Source organism: Rattus norvegicus, chromosome 1, assembly GCF_036323735.1.
Source record: "Rattus norvegicus strain BN/NHsdMcwi chromosome 1, GRCr8, whole genome shotgun sequence".
Lineage (NCBI taxonomy): Eukaryota > Metazoa > Chordata > Mammalia > Rodentia > Muridae > Rattus > Rattus norvegicus.
In genome coordinates, this window is record NC_086019.1 from 15,200,173 (window position 1) to 15,220,229 (window position 20,057).

General features: G+C 42.6%; 1 protein-coding gene across 2 annotated transcripts in view; it reads right to left on the reverse strand.

The window, feature by feature from the left end:
• Arfgef3 (ARFGEF family member 3) overlaps positions 1-20,057 on the reverse strand; it is a 165,169-nt gene that overhangs the window by 141,599 nt on the left and 3,513 nt on the right. The window contains exons 2-3 of one of the 2 annotated variants that reach the window (XM_039098805.2): positions 13,730-13,781; positions 12,399-12,441 (exon numbers count right to left, since the gene is read on the reverse strand). In XM_039098805.2, the coding sequence (XP_038954733.1) occupies positions 12,399-12,406 (8 nt within the window). In that variant the 5' untranslated portion in view covers positions 12,407-12,441; positions 13,730-13,781. The remainder of the gene's footprint in view (positions 1-12,398; positions 12,442-13,729; positions 13,782-20,057) is intronic. The other variant, NM_001427849.1, reaches the window with a different exon arrangement.

Consider the following 20,057-nt stretch of genomic DNA (forward strand, 5'->3'; position numbering starts at 1 on the left):
ATCTGGCTTTCACATTTGGTAGTCAAGCATAGTATTAGATTTAGATTTTATCAACCTTGGCTAAATTATCCTCCCAACTCCAGACTCATTTAAACAGTGGGGAAATATAATAAAACCATCCACATAGTTCAAGTGACATGAGATTGGGTGTCAATTACAGCTTCCAGGATTCTTCACTTTCTGTAGTAAGAATATCCTTAGTTCATACCCCAACAACAGTATCTCTGTTTTAATATATGTATTCTGTTTACATATGCATGTGTGTATCATTTATATATGGATTCTGTTAATTTCTAAGTAACTTAAAGTCAACATAGCCCAAGCAGAGATCTTTGTAACATTTTGAAGTTTTGGCTGCCGTCCTCTATTAAAAGTTCTTACTTCTTTCTCCAGACAATGAGACTCTTTCAGCCATCCTTGGAGAGCGCTAAATCTCACCAAATAATTTATTTTGGCAAGAAGCATCAGAGAACAAGGATGTAAAAGTCTATTTCTCCATACATTGTAACTTTATGCAAATATATGTTTGGGGATTCCAAATACCGGCTCTCCCTGTAGACTCAGTACAGTAAGCACATTTAAAGATAGGTGTTGGGGAGGACCCAAAGGGTTGGTTTAGCTCCTTATTCACTGCCTCCTTTAAGCATTACCACACACTCTTCTTCCCTCTTTTGGCCTAAAGAGTCAGCTGAAGACTTACAAGAAACAGCTGACTCAGGTCCAGCACTGTTTGATTTCAAGACGAGAAGTTCTCATCAGAAATTCAGTGTTGAAAGTTAGATATATTTTGCCGTAGACACAATCACCCCAAAGGCACTGCACTACCGCACTCACGATGGTACCCGACATTATGTGACTGCACGACTGTGTTTGCATTAGACTTCTGTTTGAAGAAAACCAAATATGGCCAATATTCTGTGTTTGTGTGTGACTGTCCAAGTATATATGAGCGCATGTGCATACATATGTAGGTCTCACTCCTCACCCTGATGGTGATGAACATAAACACAGTTAAAATGACCTTGGAAGACAATCCTACTCAAGTGCATGGGGCATTCATTCATTGTTCCTCCTTCATAAACTCTGGGTAGTGTTTACCTCCCCAGGGACACAGAAGGACCCAATGTCATGATTAGGCTAGAATTACTAGGTTGTCCCTGAGAAACCAGAGATTTCTCCTGCTGGGTTGCTAAGAAGCTTGGCCATCCACCTAGAGGCCAGGAGTTTCAAGCAAGGAGTCTCCTGGTTGTGTTTAAGGTAGGAGGTCTAAAAAGAGACAGAGCGCTATGGAAAGTGGTGGGGTCTGTTAAAATGAACTTCAGTCCAACTCTAGGAGATCTATGAGGTAGTCCTGGCCAAAACCCACAGATACAACCCTGGAACATGGCTTGGCTATTTACTGAATTTCTGTAGTGAGCACCGAGATATGAAAGAACTTTGGAAGCAAACTGGAGGTACATGCAGGGAATGGGAACCCATAGAAATGAGGCATCACTGAGCCACTGGTTCTGTTTCACACCCTGGCATTCCCTATGAATCTTAGTTCATAGTTCAGGTCACCTTACTTGCGCGATGGGGATGAATTCCTCTGCTTTCAGAAATGTGACGAGCAGGCCATTCTGCCTCAGTGACTCACCCTTAGTGAGTTGATTCTGACAGACTAACAGATAACTAACTGCCCTACGGCGGCTTCCCTACAGTCCTACCTCTCCAGATTTCTCTGCATCTCTGGAAATCCTTCCTTCTTGAAAGAACTAGGCCTGTTCATCTGGGGCTGCCATTCTGCCTTTGTTTTGTCCATCTACTTTCTGTCTTAGATATAGGTACGTTACCTGGAACGTCAATGGCTGAGATAAAATGATAAGCCAAGGGACTGGGACACTACCAGTGCTGAGAGCCTACTTGTAGTCTGCCAGTCACACGAGGTTTCATTGGAACCGCTGTTAGCTTTCTATTATATAGTGGAATGGATTTGTAACTTACATACTTCAACCAGGCCCCATTTATAAAGAAAAGCAAATGTTTCATGACCACATATGTGCACGTTCCAGTAGATTTTTCCATGGATGAACGATGAAGTGATAGGAACAGTGATTCCTATTATAACACATTTAAATGGTGGGTAATCAACAAATACATGTTGAAGACACAGAATGCAATAACGGTCACGCTTGTATCTGAAATTACACTGTGTTTTAGTTGCAAGATCTCACGCTCATGATCTTTCCTACTCGAGCTTCAGAGTCCTCAGTAAAACACAGATACTAGTAATCACTGTACCCATTGTGAAGTTGAACAATACAATTGTCCTGGTACAATTCCCACTAAAGAATAACACACTGTAACTGGCAGCTTCCGGTATTATGGGTCCTATTGTGTTAAGAGGCTGTGACCATGAGGAGGTGAACATTGGGTTTAAGTGGAAGAAAACACGTGGGACAAGGCTGTCTCATATGTATGCTTGCACGTGTGCGTATTCATCCACATGCCTGGGCTGTAGGAGAGAACATCAATATGTTACATCTAAGACTCATACCTCATGTATGCCAGAGATGGCTCAGTGCTCCTCCCTGTTTGAGCAGGAGTGCTAAACATTCAGTCTAGAACTAATTCCTTATCCTACAGAAGAAATAAAAACAAAGTACCTGGGAGCAGACCAGCAAGCTATTTGGCTGCCACGTACATCCAGGGGTGTCTAACATTTTAGCTCCTGGGACGCCCTGGATGACTAATGCCTTGGGTCATACATTTAAAGCAAGGAGTGTGCAACCTGCAGCTTCAGGTTTCTAGAGCACACATGCATATTTTTTTTATTGTGACATGGAGATACGTTCATTTGCTTTCTGTTATGATAAAGCATTGGCCAAAAGCAATTTATCAAGGAAAAGATTTGTATGGGTTATAGAATATAGCCCATAATTGAAGGAAGCCAAATGTATGTATGTATGTGTGTGTGTGTGTGTGTGTGTGTGTGTCTGTCTGTCTGTCTGTCTCTATCCCTATCTATCTATCTATCTATCTATCTATCTATCTATCTATCTATCTATCTATCTATCTACCTACCTACCTACCTACCTACCTACCTACCTACCTATTTCACTGTCTGAAACCTGAGGCTTCCCTCTACATTTCCAACAAATACCATGTTTCTAGACTTAATTTTCCACAGCTTTCTTTCTTTTAGGGCTTAAAAATGTGTGGTGGTAAATCCAACAGCTTTCTCCAGTGCTTGGTGATGGGAGCTCCTATACTCAGACCCCCCGCCACCGCCCTTTCCATTCTGGCTGCACCTCTGTGAAGACAGCGCACCCTGCACACAGCTCCCTGGCTTATTCCTCACAGCTGCCTCTGAGATCCGCATACAAAAGCCCTTTTGTGTTTGAAGAACAAAACCAAAAAAACAAAAGTGGGATTACAACAGAAAGCAAGCAACTGAGATGTTATAGCTTCAGAGGGGGGAAAAAATCTCTTAAACAAAATGATTTCCTCTGGGTTTCATTTGATTGAAAAACTAAGTTTGTTCCAGCTCAAAATATAATGTATTCTAGATGCAGTCATGAGCCTACCTTAAGTCTTCCCTCACTAAACTACAGCTCCACTCTTCTCAACTCCACTGGTGGGGTCCTTTGATTTACCACCCTAGCCTCTTCCCAGGGCCAAGGCAGCAGAAGCCTGGAGAAGTTAAGGCTACTTAGTTATTTATGTAAGTTCTAAGACCTTCCTAGTGGGTATTCACATCAAACCAAAGTCACTTTTATCTTGGATATTCTTCTGCCTCCTGAAGAGGAAGAGTCTATTCAGGTCATTTCCTGGCAAAGCCATACACATATACTAATTTTTTCTTTTATTGGATTTTTTTATTTACATTTCAAACGTTATTCCCTTTCCCAGTTTCCTGGACATAAGCCTCTATCCCCTCCCCCTTCCCTTCTCCTATAAGGTTGTTCTCCTCCCCTTCCAACCCCCTCCCAACATTGGGGGAGTCCAACCTTGGCAGGACCAAGGACTTCTTCTTCCATTGGTACCCAACAAGGCTATTCTCTGCTATATATGCAGTTGGAGCCCTGGGTCAGTCCATGTATAGTCTTTGGGTAGTGGTTTAGTCCCTGGAAGCTCTGGTTGGTTGGCACTGTTTTTATGGGGTTGCAAGCCCCTTCAGCTCTTTCAATCCTTTCTCTAATTCCTCCAACAGAGGTCCTGTTCTCAGTTCAGTGGTTTGCTGCTAGCATTCACCTCTGTATTTGACATGCTCTGGCTGTGCCTCTCAGGAGAGATCTATATCCAACTCCTGGCAGCATGCACTTCTTAGCTTCATCAATCTTACCTAGTTTTGGTGGCTGTATATGTATGGTTTGTGTACCCATGTGGGGCAGGCTCTGAATGGCCATTCCTTCAGCCTCTGCTCCAAACTTTGCCTCCATATCCCCTCCTATGAATATTTTTGTTCCCCCATTTAAGAAGGAGTGTAGCACCCACACTTCGGTCATCCTTCTTCTTGAGCATCATGTGGTCTGTGGACTTCATATTGGGTAATTCAAGCTTTTTGGCTAAAAATTCACTAATCAGTGAGTGCATACCATGTGTGTTTTCCTGCAATTGGGTTACCTCACTCAGGATGATATTTTCTAGCTCAATCCATTTGCCTATGAATTTCATGAAGTCAATCTTGATCACTCTAATAGTTCATGACTTGCCTCTTGGTCTGAATACAGGACACTCTTTCCACAGGTGTTCTAATGCGCATTTCCACATTAGAACATTGTATTGTGCTCATTAGTGGTGGCAAAACAGCACATTTTCCAAGAAAAAGATTTCAGGGAATGGTGCTTCATCATCAAATAATTTTCCACATGAAATTAAGTTATCTAGACCTTAGTTCTTCCCATAATGAGAGGAAAGGGGGAGGGGAAGAAGGAGGTAGACAGAAGGCCTGTATGTTAAACCATACCTTGCAGTTCTTAGCAACGGGACTTCTGGAGTCCAGCCGTCCTGAGTCGGCCTTAGGCGGACTCATGAGTCTCCTTCCCCACTTCAACTCTATGGTTCACCTAACCTCAGAATTTGGACTACCTCACGGGGCCAGGGAGGCCATAATTCACTGTACCTAAAAGGGTCCCCAAAATGGTAACTAAGCTTGAAAACTGGGAGCTTATATTTCTAAGACACCCCAAATATATGACCCATATTCTAGTCTTTTTAACAGGTGTCTACAAAAGATTGTGTCCTAAAGAGTGAAGAAGAGAGACAAAATACTCCCTGAGCCATGGACAACATGGAACTGATGAACTCGGTGTCCCCACACATTAGAACCCGCCTCTATGGATTAAAAAAAGAATTCTCAGAGGCACACTTTGAAATTAAATCAAGGATGTTTTTCTAGATTACCTCTACAATTAATTATGAAGAATGCTCATAGAAGAGCTTACGCAACATAAATCTGACCCTATTCAAGTGACACGAAAAGGGTTAAGGAATAAAAATTATATTTTGGGGGGAGGGGAGATTATATTTCCTTTTAAGAAGGCACCCATGGCTTCCCACCTAATAACTTGCTGAGCTCCAAATACCCGCCAAGGAGGATAATCCCTACATTTTAGGTTGGGCAGCATCTGCACTTATTGCTTTGACTAGTGAAGGCTGTATCGCTTTAAGAAAGGGCTTTGAGGTTGGGCTGTGAGCCAAAAGCTTATAATTGAGGCTAATTGCAGTTTTGCTTATCCGAGGGAATACGATGGAAAAGCCATCAGGACTGGCTTGCCACGGAGATACGCAGGGAAGAAGCTGCCTACAGATTAAGAAGTGTCTAGTGTTGTCACATAAGTCGAGTCAAAGGTGACAGGAACATCCCATCTTCCAGAGGGGTGGGAAAGGAAAAGCAGCAGTCAGATCTGATTTAGAAGACAGGTTTCAGCTTCGGCCTGGCTCTGAATGCCTGGGGTTTTCTCCTTGCAGGTGAGTCATTTGTGCCCAACACTGAGATGTCATTTTACTCACCTATTTAGCACAAATTGCTTTGGGGTGCTAGACTTTTTACAGAACAAGATTTTATTGGAAGGCTTCCCACTGTTCCCCAGAAAAGCAGACAATGTCTCCCCACATTCCCCTTTATACTAAGATCAATAACTCTCCCCAAAACGGAAAATCAGCCAGGCTCAGAATATCCAATAGTTCTTAAAGTTCCTATTGTATATTTTCCTCCTGGTAAAAAGCCAACAAAACCCAACAGAGCTGGGTTCAATAAAGCCCCAGACACATTTACACTTGTGTGACTCTACGAAGAGAAGTCAGTTGTGACAGCGAAGTAAGGAAGTTTGTAGCAAGCAGGAGACATTACAGCAATGAGCTTCTACCCAGAAGTGCAGCTACCTGTAATCTACCTGGAATGGTGCTGGAGTCTTATAGAAACACCTTCCCTGCACAAACGCTAATTTTCACTCATCCTGTGCTTCCCCTGCTCTGCAGTGGGAGGTTGACAAGAGTCAATGAGCACCTCTTCACTACAAAAGAAAGGCAGGGACGAGGGGCTGGGAAGATGGCTCAGTGGGTAAAGCATCTTGCTATGTAAGTATGACCAATAACTTGAGTCCAGGTCCACAGAGCCTACAGAGAGCCAGAAGTAGTTTCACTTAACTCTGGTTTCAGCCACTCCTACAGCAAGGTGAGCATGAGAATCCCCAGAAGTCTGTGGGCCAGATACTCTGCTCTGTCATACTCAGCAGGAAAATAAAAGACACCGTCACAAACAAGGTGGAAGATGGGAGCCAACACCTGGTTGCCTTCTGACCGTCACGCATTCACAAATATAAGAAGAAAAAGGAAGGGGGAGAGGGCAGTGTAGTCCCACTGACAGGATCAGACCTGCCTCCCCACAGTAGTGTCAGAGATTTCTCTTGTCATTTTACGTCATGGTCCTTCCCAGTTGATGCAGGTAGGAGTTCCCAATCAAAACCAAAAATCGAACGAGGTATGTTATAAACCATGCAGCAGTTACTCCAGGGCTCGGAGCATAGGACTCAAATTAAATAGGTCAACATAGCACAAAAGCAATTAAAAGGAAACAATACAAAGAAGAAATGGAGAGCTATGATGGATGGATCTCTCCAAGTATAAATGCTGACAAATGCACTTTCGTTCACTGCATGAAAGACCAATAGGTTCCTAGGACAAGATAAGGAGGAATGTGTGTGTGTGTGAGCGTATTAGCTGCAGGCTAAGTCAGAACCTTATAGGCACGCTAAAGCAGACGGCTGTGGGAAGAGTTAGCATGGAAAATACACAAGGACACTCAGGAAGAAAGGCTATAGAGTCCTTTTGGAAGTAAACCCAGCAGGAGACAGTAACTAAGCTCATGGTTCCAAAGAATCACGAAGAAGGAAAGTAAAATGGCAGCTGAGCTATTGCTGGAGAAGTGGCTGCACTTTCCTCAATGGGGGTCCTGCACGATGGGGTACAGAGCGCTGCTACCAATGGTTGCCTCTTAACAAGACAGCTTGAGGGTTTTCTTGACAGTCTTATCTCAGCTAGACTGGTATGGTATAAGTACCTTGGTCTATAAGGAAAAGGTACTTTTGCATTTTAATAAGATAGGAGTCAAGGTCCTTTATTCTTCTTTAAAATCAGGAATATTACACATGGAATTCATGCTGGGGGTTGGGTTAAGCACTTTCCAGTCCTTGTCCCCACTTCTATTCTAGAGCCACTCATAAGTTGAAAAAAGGCATACCTACCAGAGGTGCCATGTTTCAGAGGCCAAAGCTGCTGAGGCCAGAACAACTGGTCTCAAGTATTTGATTTATAAAGTATTTTTAAAAGGAAAAAAAAAAAAAAAGGAACTTCAGGAGGCCAAGAATTTCTCTCTGAGACCTATTAAGAACTGCAGAGTTTATAGTCAGCATTCTCTGGCATGGACTATGGATCAGGGTCCTGACAACTACCACTCCCACTCCACCACTAGGACACAGTCCATTGATCAGGGCTTTCTTGGATCAAGTAGAAGGCAAGAGGTCTAAGTCTATGCTAGCTGGGGTCAATGAGTTGGGGATTAAGTTTCTGAAACTATTTTTTGAGATATGCATAGTCAGTAAGATATTAAAAGGTCCATTACCAGAGCTGAGGTTTGATTCTATTGGAGATTTCCCAAAAATACTTTTTTAAAAGAATCTAGGAGATAAAACACACAGAATGAATAAGGAGAAATTTGAAGAGACCATGTCATCCCCCAAGGTTCATTAGGCCCCAGACTGGGGGGCGGCACCAAAAAGATGAACTCTCGATCATAGGATCTGATCACTGAACCCCTAAACAGCTTATGATGTGAGAGATAAGTCCTGAGGTGTCTGGGCTCATTTAGATAGTTGTATAGATTCACACAGAGCCATGCCAGTTAGAGTGTTCAAATTCACTGCTACCCTAATATGGAGACTACAATCCATTGAAAAGAAGAGAGACTGGGCAGATGGAGAGAGAGCACTAAGGGGCAAAGGACACTGGGAAAGTCTCTCTGACAAGAACAACCCCAGGGAATGGCTTACAGATCAAGACCCACCTGAGAGAAGCAACCATTACAAATAAAAAAATCCTAAAAAAAAAAGGCTCATGTTTCAGGCATGTGCTCCTGCCCTTTTAACAGATGAAGAAGACAAAGTCTGCAAATTTTCAGATAAGACAGAGGAGCTGAATATCCAGGTATTCAAGCCCTCATACAAACTTGTGAGTATGTGATGTTTGGAATTCTGGGGAGTCTTCAGAGCGTATATAATTGCTAAGGCCCCGAGAGTTGGGAAACTGTTGGTGGGGTGTTGGTTGGTTGCTGTTGGTGGTGGTATGTCAAGTAGCCAAGTGTCACCAGAAAAGGGTGACAGTGGTTTGCAAGAAGCTAAACATTGTTGAAGACATGCCACCTCAAGGGGGTTTAAGCTAGGTACTCCCTTCTAGTTAAGGCCACATTGGTCCTGAAAGTTACCATTAAAGCTACCATTAGTTTGATCTGTGATAGGACCAAACTAATGGTAGCTTCGATAACAATATTCAGATTTTTTTTAATAACAGGTCAAAAAAGTAGATTCCAGTGTGGCCAGACTTTTGGCTCCCTTGTGGGTTCTTTTTCCTTCCACCTTTTTAACCTTCTAATGCTAGACAGGAGAGAGAAAAGAACAGAGGTGAAAGGAGCATCATTATCATGAGACTACTTCCTGCTGACTGGGACATGGGGTTCCTTGGGGTAAGTTTGATCTTGCCATCAGAATATCTAATTTCCTCCTGTTGTTTCCTCTTTGTACATGACTACTTAACTAACCCCAACCAAGAGCAACCAACCAACCCCCCTCCAAGAGATTCTCCAACTCTGGGGGGCCCTAGCATTTATATACCCTCTGACAAGTTCCCAGAATTCCAAATGTTACACATTTGCAGAAACTATCTGTACCTGTCAAAATCACACCCCTGCTAGAGCATGGGGCAAATCATAGTCAGCTGCTGTGGACAATTTGAAGTAGTCCTATATCCCACACCTGGGTTTAAAATGAAAGTACATTCATATAATTTTTCTGTGTTTTTAAAGAAGCCAAGTTTCTCACTACAATCTACAATAGAGTCAGTGACTGTGAGTGGCAGTTTGACCTGGTCAGAAGTATTTTATGCACTTACTGATAAGAAACAATCTGACTACTTGTAAAACAAGGAAATCCTGGAGACGGTGACCTTAACCTAGAGCACAACATGTCTGTCCTATGGATGGACTCAAGTAACTGCAATAGATTCTTAGTTGATAGGTTTTATTCAACCTTCCACAAACACAGGTAGGACCTTGAGTTCAAGAGAGGCTAGTGAGACACAAAGGAGAGGAGACTGCAGACACCGTGCTGCAAGTCAGGGACCCTGAATGCCCATCTCCAAGGTCAAAAGTAAGACTAATGGCAGGAAGATAAAAATGATCCTCTACTAACAAGTTTGGGAAACAGACCAGAGGATGTGTTGTTCACTGCACCTTCCTGTCTAGGCAATGTCTCCTGATGACTTCTTAATTTCCACTAGGTTGTTCCTCCCCTAAAATGTACTATGCATTCATGAAGCACTTAAATCATGCATATTAATTTGCACTCAAGCTCGTATGAGAAGTCTTTAAAAGCAATTGCTCAAGTCGGGGAGGATAACACAACACAGGTCTCTCAAGGGTTGGGTATGCTTCGGATTTGAGCTGTCATTACCAATATGCAAAAATGATCAAAGCCACGCTTGTAATTATTTATTAGAATGTTCATATATTTAACATGAAAGCAATCAGCTGGGAAAATAAAAACAAAAGCCTAGCATAGCAAAAGTGTTCAGCATTCGAATGATTCCCTATAGCCCCATCCAAAACAAAATTTTAGAGATGATTTCTCAAAAGAATCAGTCATCCACCAGTCAATAAAAGTAAAACAACAGCAAAGGGAACATCACAGCTCCTAGCAGATCAATCAATCTATATGTTAAAGAAGAATGGAATCAGAGTTAATGAGCCTGTTACAGCTCACCGCATTGCTTCCCTAATAAGATCTCAACATAGTTATTCACATTGTTGTGAATGTGGAACTGGAGTTCCACGACTCCTCCTTGATGTAATCATGGCTTCCTCCTGTGTTCTAAAGAGGCCTTGAAAGGCTCCACTACAGTGCTACTGTGGGTGCCTGAAGTCTCCTTATACAAGTATGGAAGTCTATAATCAATTCAACCTATGTAACAGTGTTTTCTTGCTTGCTTCCACTCTCCCCTTCCAGAATAAAAAGTCTCCGGCCTGAGCTGTCTGGCATGTCTTGTTCATATGGTTCAGTGCCACGCACAACAATGTTTGATGACCTTTGCTGTGCGCGTAAGATACAATATTGCAGATTCTGTTATATACGAAGATGATGATGCAGCTCTCTGTCATCAGGATACATTTAATTATATTCCTAATAATGATGATTCCAGATTAGTCTCCTATAGAAATATCCATCTACAATTCATCCCTTTGGAACCCTTTCCTCAAATTCCGTTACCATCTCCTAGGGTATACGAGATGGTCAGCTGGCTATGAAATGAAAGTAAATTCCACTGGGCAAAGGAAAAACAAACACATGTCCTCAGCACCAAGAAAACAGTATGGTCTCCAACTCATATGCTCCCCCGTAACACATGATTAAAATATCAGTTTCCTTTTATTACAATTTGGCTGGTGGTGCTGGTGGTGGTGGTAGTGCGTGTATGTGTGTGCCTTGATTCATGGGTGAAGGTCATGGCTTTGTGAAGCCGGTTCTCTCTTTCCACATGTGGATCCTGGAGATGTAATTCAGGCCCTCAGTCAGGTGTCCTTATCCACTGAGGCACCTCAGGGGTCCCCCAGCTGCCTGTGGACAGGGCAGACTAGACCCCTACTCTATGGCCATTATCTGCTATTCTCACCCTGAAGGCTGAGCTCCTACCATAGACCCAGCACCCCATAAGCCTCATTTTCACACTGAATAATACTTTGGTTTGAAAAACAACCTTGAGAACAGTGGCCAAGATGATTTTTTTTCTTATAGGTTATTGAGGAAAAAAAATTAAGGTTTTGTGTCCATGTATTTTAAAATTAAGATTTTTCCAGCATAATTTTAATTATGAAGGCTGTAGTTGTCGCATATTGGAACTATTTAAATTTCCATTTAAAATGTAACATCTTTCAAATGTATCTAAAGAACTCTATACACTACAGCAACCTGAAAACTACTTTAAACCACTGAAAATAAGAGAGCAAATTATCCTTAACAATAAAAAAATACTCTGCTGTTCTCTTTTTCTCCTTGAACTCACATTTCCCTTCCACTTCACCCACAGAAAAGAATTTTCTCTAAATACAACATGAATTAAAGCTTGATAGGCCTTTTTATGCATCTCCATATTGTGTTTTTTTGTAACCAAGTATGCATAAAATGATGTTTTAAAAAATGTCCTGGGACTACAGGGTTTAAAAGTGTTCGATTTCCTTTCAGTTGGAGCTATGATTATTAATGTACAGGCTGGATCCAAAGAACAATAGCAGTCACTTATAAGAACGTTAATATTGTTAACATGGAGAAGGCAATGTTGTTGGAAATGTTTTCTAATGAAATGGATAGGGTTTGCTGATCCCTTCCATTAGTCCCTTTGTCTGTGGATGAGTATTGCCTACTGCTTATGATAAAGCCTGTCACGGTATCAATTTTAGATCACTGTCATTTTTACGGATGTAAACAATAGGAAACCTGTCTGTGCGTGTTTACACGAAATGAACTTATCAAAGATAATTTCATCTATCATCTTATAGCTGGATTAGGTCTCCCTCCAGTTTGCCGACAGTCAAGAAGTAAAAATTAACCAAACTACCCAAAGATGTTTCTTGGTTCCTTTCCTGTACTCACAGTGGCATTCTCGCGGTTCTTTCTGGTGGTATGGTTTCACATCCTAGGAAACAGGAGAGTAACAGTGGAAGGCGAGATGGGAAATCCACTATGACAAAGTTAATGTGGCTCAAATCAGTTTCAAGGGAAGGTACATGCAGGAGACAGGAAACTGGAAACGAGCTCCCCAAACCAGCTGCCTGTAAAGTTCTCATGTGGCCTCTTGGGACAGCTCCCTGCTAGCTGTGTGTATTGCTGCCACTCTGTCAGTTTGTAAACTTTGTACAACTGACATTAACATGGGAGTCCCTACAACATGTAACTCTGGAGCACGTATGACAGGAGAAATAATACATGGCTTTGAAGACAAACTGAAGGACAGATTGAATCCTGTTCAATCCACACAAATGGAAAATCCCAATAATTCACTGTGTCCTGACAACGTAGAAACCACTCTATAAGCGATTGACAGTTATTTCTCATAATACCACAGGAAAACTTAAGAGATAATCAAATGCTTTAATAATGGAAAAGCTGCTAGATAAATTAGGTCCTAGCCACGGGACTAAAAATAAAGTACTTTAATTTAAAGTACACACTGGAATTTAGAAAACACGTTTCAAATAGTAGCAAATTAAAAAGAAACAAGAAAATGAAATTGTAAGAAAATATTCACATGCATTTTTATGTTCTATAAGTATGTGCAAAGGACTTGAGAAAGTCTATAAAACTGGCTTTAGTCATTATTAGGTGTGTGATTATGGAGACAGTCTTTTTTAATTCTTCAGTTCTTTCCCATTTTCTATACAGGATATACATTTATTTCAAAATAAGGAGAAAGAAGGGAAAATGTGCATGGGATGGTGAGGCAGGTGCAGAAACAGGCTCTCAAAGCTGCTGCAGGTGACTTCCGATTTCCATCAGCGAGATGTCCCGCCAAGGCTGAGGAGAAAAGGGAAACCTACTCTGGTTGGTTGGTAGGACTGACCGCGTTTCCCAGAGAACATACTGTTACCTGTGCTTGACTGGAAGGTTTTGTTCTATGCCTACTCTCTCTCATATCAGTTTTGGTCACTTCTCTTCTTGCCTCACTGCATCCTTCCACTCAGTGACTATCTTAGTATCACTGACTTCCTTCATTCCCTCCACACACAGACAGAAACGGATCGAGCCCCCATCTTGCTCCCCTCATGAAATAATCCCACTTCATGCTCACCAAACCAACCAACCAACAGTGCAAGATAAAAGGTATGCAGCACATGAAATGCTATAACCCAACAAGGCGAGCCAGCCTTCAGGAAACCGTAGAAGGCAGTTTTTGTTCCTGAAGCATTACGATTACTATCTCTTACCTCAACAAGTGGGGAGGGATCTTTGCCACAGTGTCCAGGCCCCCGAGGGTTTCTGTAAAAGAAGATTGTGGAATTACAAGTAAATATTCAAAGACTATGATATCTAAATACCGAAATCGCTATACTCGTGGAAGTCACCAGTGGCTTGGAAAATAGAAACTACCCACTTCTCAGTCATCTTTATTTTAACATGCTTTCCCCACAATGGAACTCACTTCACTATTGGGAGAGAAGTGATTCAAATCTAGGTCACATTTTCCTGTTAGTGGCAAGGAATGAGTAACTAAGTCCCTAACCTAAGCCAGAATGTCAATTCATGGTACCTACCATTGACCAAGATGCTATATTCTCCCATCAAAGAAACAAGAGATATTTGGTTGAAGCATTTTAATCTCTCAGTCAATAAACTCGTACTTGTGAAGACTTTCGAGTTCACAAGGCACCTTATTGGACGTGTGGTGATTTATTTATTCATTAAAGCACTTTTGCCCTTTCTGGGATTTCCCTTAATATAATGAGAAATAATGAAATTACATTTGTTTATAGAGTGTGTTTGCTAAATAATCAGGACACAGTGCTTTACTGGGAATCTCCATTCAAGTAGATTGAATGAGATTGTGTTTCTGTCTTCAAAGCAAACCCATTTCTTCTTCTATCATACCTCTTCTAGACTAATGTGTTGTAGAGACTTCCATGTTAACCACACATGTTTGTAACATGGCAGACTGGACCATCTATTTATAAGTGGGCTCATCCTCCCATCTTATAGTCAGCCCAGGTACTCGATACTTTGCCACGGTTTGTGGGTAAATCACACGACTATTGACTCTAATTGTACAGACAATAAAAGGCTAATTATTATGTCCCCTCTAAAACCGTTCTACTTCAATTGTTCCAACTTGTCTCCAGGCGGTCGGCTTCACCATTTAAAGTCAACAAGCTTTGTCCATTTGAATTACTTCCCTTGGAAGAAGACAGACAAGCCCCTGCACCCCACTAAGAGATCAGAGAGAACAAGAAACCAAATGTGTCCATTAGACTCAGTACTAATAGGGCCCAGCAGGACAGAATCAGGCCTTCTGTAGCCAATGGAGCAAAAATCCTGGATTTGAGAAAGGTGACTCATCAGCAAAACAGAAAGTAGAGCCGTGCAGGGGAACTGGTGCCTCAGAGATGAGGCCCAGCGGGGGAAACGGGAGCTGAGGTCAGAGCTAAGGATGGTACAGGATGATAAGAAAATGAAGCCATAAAATGCAGGTTCCCGGGGTAGCTCAAAAGGTCACACAGGTTAGCACAGCCCAGCAATTAGCGTGAAAGGGAGCAGTGCTGAGGGCAAGTCAATGCTGCTAGGAGAAACAGTCAAGGAGAAACAGCACCAGACAAGCAAGCATTGTGTTCTCTCTAGAGACAGGGGTGCTCTACGAGTGAGCCAGGAGAAGGAGGAAAGAGACCAGGGAAATCGCTCTGTGGGAGAGCTTACCCAGCATGAAACATTCTGGGTTCAATCCTCAGCACCACCTTTAACAAGATGGTAGCCAGTGGGGGCAACTGCACACAACACAGTTGCCATGAGCCAAGACCCTATTCCAGGTAAGAGGGAAGTCAATTGCTGAAGGAACAAAGAAGCCAGGCCCTGAAAAATGCAGAATGGTCTCTTCTAAGGGCTGCTCTGGAAGATAGGACAGAGTAGCCCTGCAGGGAGGAAGACCACAGAAACACCAACAAGAGCGCAAAGAGAACCGCCTTCTCTCTCTGACTCCATACTATTTTGTGAGATGGAACAAGTCATTCAGGTCCAAACTTCTGTCCCCTCATCTCCATCTCTCCCTCTGTTCCTCTGTCCCTCTCTTCCTCTGTCCCTCTGTCCCTCTCTCCATCATCTCTCCCTCTCTGGGCAATTGCTTAACCACTGACATACACCCACTTTCCCCACCTGTAAAAGGAGGTGACTGACATCTACCCCACAAGATTCTTAGGAAGAGCTAATGAAATCACAGTCATCAAAAGCCAGATAGTGGCCTCAGATGTCAGTGACAGCTCCTGTCTCCTTGACAGACTTGCTGAATTTCAGGCCATGTAATGGCTTGAAGACCCAGTAGTGAGTATAGTTTGTTGGAGAATTCAGAGTGCATACACTCCAGTTTTAAACTTTGGCAAATGTCAGGAAGGAGAATTTGAGCATTAGTCAAAGGATGCAACAGACGGCTCTTCTGTGGTTGTGCATCAGGGCTCCCTCTAGGAAGTACTAAAACTGAACACGACTGCAAATTAGGTAAGAAGAAGGTTTTCCAATAAGAGAATGTAATGAATTCAAAACACATAAAAACAACACAGTAGTGCACACCTGTCTTTCCAGATACTGGGGACACAGAGGCAGCTGGATCCCTTAGGCCCAAGGGTTACAGAGTGAAATCCTAACTCAAAAACCAAACAAACATACCAGCAAATAGACTCAAGGCAGGCTTAAACGTTTTAAATTAAGGCCCATGAGACAGCTCAGCGGCAGATGAAAATATTTGCTGCTAGCCCTGATGTCTTACATTTGATCCCCGGGACCTTACACAAAACAATTAAATAAAAATATAATAAAATTTTGGGGAAAAAGGGAAACACTCAGTGGATCCCAAACGTTGTCACTGCTTCATGAGAGCACTGGCCTGGCTCTCACACCTGGTGAGTGCAGCATCCTTCACCTTATGCCTGCCTCTGGTTCAGCCCCTAGCATCCATGGCTATTCTCTTCTCAACGTGGTAGATAAGTAGGCCTTACTTAGACACTTGTTTTCTTACAGCCTCCCTTTCAAGACAGCATCCCCTAAACGATCTACTGAGATGAGAGGGTAACTCCATTTTCTTCCCAAGGTCCTCCTGTCTCAAGTTCTAGGCTTCGTTGCTAGATTCTTTGGCACACATATTTTTACTCGATCATTCGCTGTCATCCTGGCAATAGTCCACAAACAGCAAATTGGATCTTTGGTCTTTTTATTCCCTATGGTAAAGTTCCAGGCATGCTGTAGATGCTCGCTATGAATTAGCGGAGTTAATGAAGTAACAGGGAGGATAGCGTATGTCAGTCACTGAGAGAAGGTCCATGTGGCTGAAGTTCAGAGAGTCAGAGGAAGGGTGGTGCAGGACGGGGTTCCCAGACAGGTAGAGGGACAGGCCACGTGAGACTTAGCAGAACACACCAAGGGCTCCATTTCACACTAATGGATGCTACTCAGCCCTTTCACCTGGCATGGAATGAACAGATTAGGTTTCCCAGGAATAGTAGGAAAAAGTCTAGAAGCAACAAGGAAGGACAACACAGGAGGCTGCTGCAGGCCAGGGATGGCTGGAAGGAAATGTTGGCCATTGAGTAGGCAATAGAGGTAAAGAGACATTGCCAGGCTGGAGATGCAGCTAAGAGGTAAGCAGAAGCAGAAGTTAGAGCAGGTTAGACCACAATCTACAGAAGCAGCCAGGACAACTCTGTTTCAGGTTTAAGCAATTGAACAAGTGACAGTACTAACTGAACACCTAGAAACGTCAGAGGGAAGCGAGCTAGGTTTGAGGATGAGGTAGGAAATTCACAGGATCACTTTGGGTCTTGTTCACGTCAAGCATTTTTGTGCTATTCGAGAAGAGATGCTGACATAATTCATTACACTGGGCCTGGGATGGGAGGGACTAGGAATGTGGGAATGGACGCGATGGAGCTCAAGAACATCCCGTCACAGGAAGTGGCTATGGCCACAAGGCAAAGCCAGCACCCAGTGGTATCTGGCCTCTCTGGTAGAAGCTGAGTTAGATTGGAGTGGGGTAGATTAGTAGGAAGCAAAGAGAAGGGCCCCCTCCCTACAGGCACGCAAAGAAGTCTGACTGGGGAGCTGCCTATGAGAAATCTAGAGCTGGAAGAGAAGGGAGTGTAAAGAGGGTGGTGAGGAAGACGGGCCTTCACCTAGTGGGAGGAGTTTCCCCCTCTAATTTCATTTCCTTTTCCCTTTCCATCTCAAATGTATCCCTCATCAGTCCCCTGTTATAAGTAAAACAGTCAAAGTAAATTTTAAAACGAGGGCATGGTGCTTCCCAAGATGTGATGCCCAGCCACTCTTTTTTATTTTCGGTGCCAGTCACATCCTTGGGAGTTATTATTTCTGAAGGAAACCCTGTTCTTGTAGGGTCTCCTGAGCTCATCCAAGCCAACTAATGCTTTTTACTCAGAGCATATCCCTGGCAAACAAGGGTCTAAATAGCATAGAATTAAGATAAAATGCATACCTAGTCCTTGCTACTTATTTTGTAACTATCAAAACCACTAATTGTTAGAGGTATTATGACAAGAGTAAAATGTTAACATTTTTAAAAATGTACTAAAGGAGCTTAGTAAGATGAGTTACTGGTAAACGGACTTTCCACCAAGCCTGACAATGTGAGTTCAATTCCCAGAACCCACACATTTGTTCTGACCTGTACACGCAGGCCTTTGCACCCACCCCATAGAAATAAACTATTTAAAAGTTAAATGCAATAAAGAAAATTCTTACATTTTAAAATAATTGTGAAGTATGATCTCTTTGCAAAAGGGGTAACTTTTAAACGTAACGGTGTTACCACTGGGCAAAGATAATAATATTCCCTTTCTTTATATTATTCTAATGCTTTCCAATATTCTAAAACTAACACGTAATTCTTTCAAATTAAGGATGAGTAATATTTGAAACCACAGGCTAAGAGTATATTTATAAATTAAAAGTAGAGTCTCAAACTCTAGATGCAGAAACCACCGAGGTTGTAAACATACTGTGTTTGTGCTCACAGGGAGCACTGCTCCCTGGTTTTTATTTAATCCAGTTACCCCGGTACCTTTCTTGTATAGAACATAGGTCTGGGCATAGTCGAATAACTCAGGACACAAGAGAGAATCCGTGGCACCAAGGACCACGCAGATATGACTAGAAGAGCCATATGGTCTAAATGTGGTGATGGCTTCTTCCTCTCGAGATGGTACAAATGGTATATGTTTCTTCCCACCTTAGAGCAGTGCTTCTCAACCTTCCTGATGCTGCGACCCTTTAATACAGTTCCTCATGCTGTGGTGACTCTCGACCACAAAATTATTTTTGTAGCTACTTCATAATTATAATTTTGCTACTGTTATAGATTGTATAGTAAATATCTGTGGGTTTCGATAGTCCTTTGGTAGCCTCAGCTCATAGGTTTAGAACTATGACTTAGATGATCTAGGTGTTGCCATTGAGGAAAGTGGGGAAGGTCTCAGAAATAGCGGAAACTTCTAACTAGTATTTCCAGGTTCTCACTACCATCAGAGAAAGAATTTAAAGAGGACACAAACTAAGGAATTTGGGAGTTTTATGCAGATGGAGAGTGAAGGATTCTGGGTTACCACTCTTCAATTCTAGGTGGTTGAACTTACACTGAGCTTTAATGAAGGGAGGATTATTCACGCATGAGAAGAGGGTCTGCATTGAACTGAGAACAGGGTCCCCATTGGAGGAGTTAGAGAAAGGCCTGAAGGAGATGAAGGGGCTTGCAATCCCATAGGAACAACAATACCAACCAACCAGAACTCCCAGGGACTAAACCACTACCCAAAGACTATATACATGGACTCCAGCTGCATAAGTAGCAGAGGATGGCCTTGTTTGGCATCAATGGGAGGAGAGGCCCTTGGTCCTGCCAAGGCTAGACCCCGCAGTGTAGGAGAATGTCAGGCTGGGGAGGCAGGAAGGGGTAGGTGGATGGGTGGGAGAACACTCTCACAGAAGAAGGGTGAAGGGGAATGGGATGGAGGTTTGTGGATGGGAACCCGGGAAAGGTGATAACATTTGAAATGTAAATTTAAAAATATCCAATAAAAACAAAAGAGGAGAAGAGGGTCTGATTTTCCCACAAAATAGGCTTTACTAGCACTGCCTGTCCTTCTCTGGAATTTTGAGAGGGAAACAATTCTGCCGGACGGAAGCACCATTACAGTGAACCAAAGGACAGTGACCCAAGAACTGGGTTAGCCATGACAGTCCCAGATGGTTTTGTTTGTTTTTAATGTCTGAGCAGCCACATGATGTCCTGTCTTGCTGTAACATAGCTGTATGATTGCAGCAGCTTCTAGAAAGTTTGTCTCACAGCCCCCTTCCCCCAAAAAACCCTATCTGGCATACCTTATTAGTATGGAGATGACCTTTCTCTCTTGAGGTGACCGCTGTCCCATCACATACTAAAGACAGATGACTGTGTGTCCTAGTATAATCTCCGTTGCTCTGATAAACACCATAACCAAAAACAACTTAGAGAGGAAGGGGTTTATTTCAGGGTACAGATTACAGACT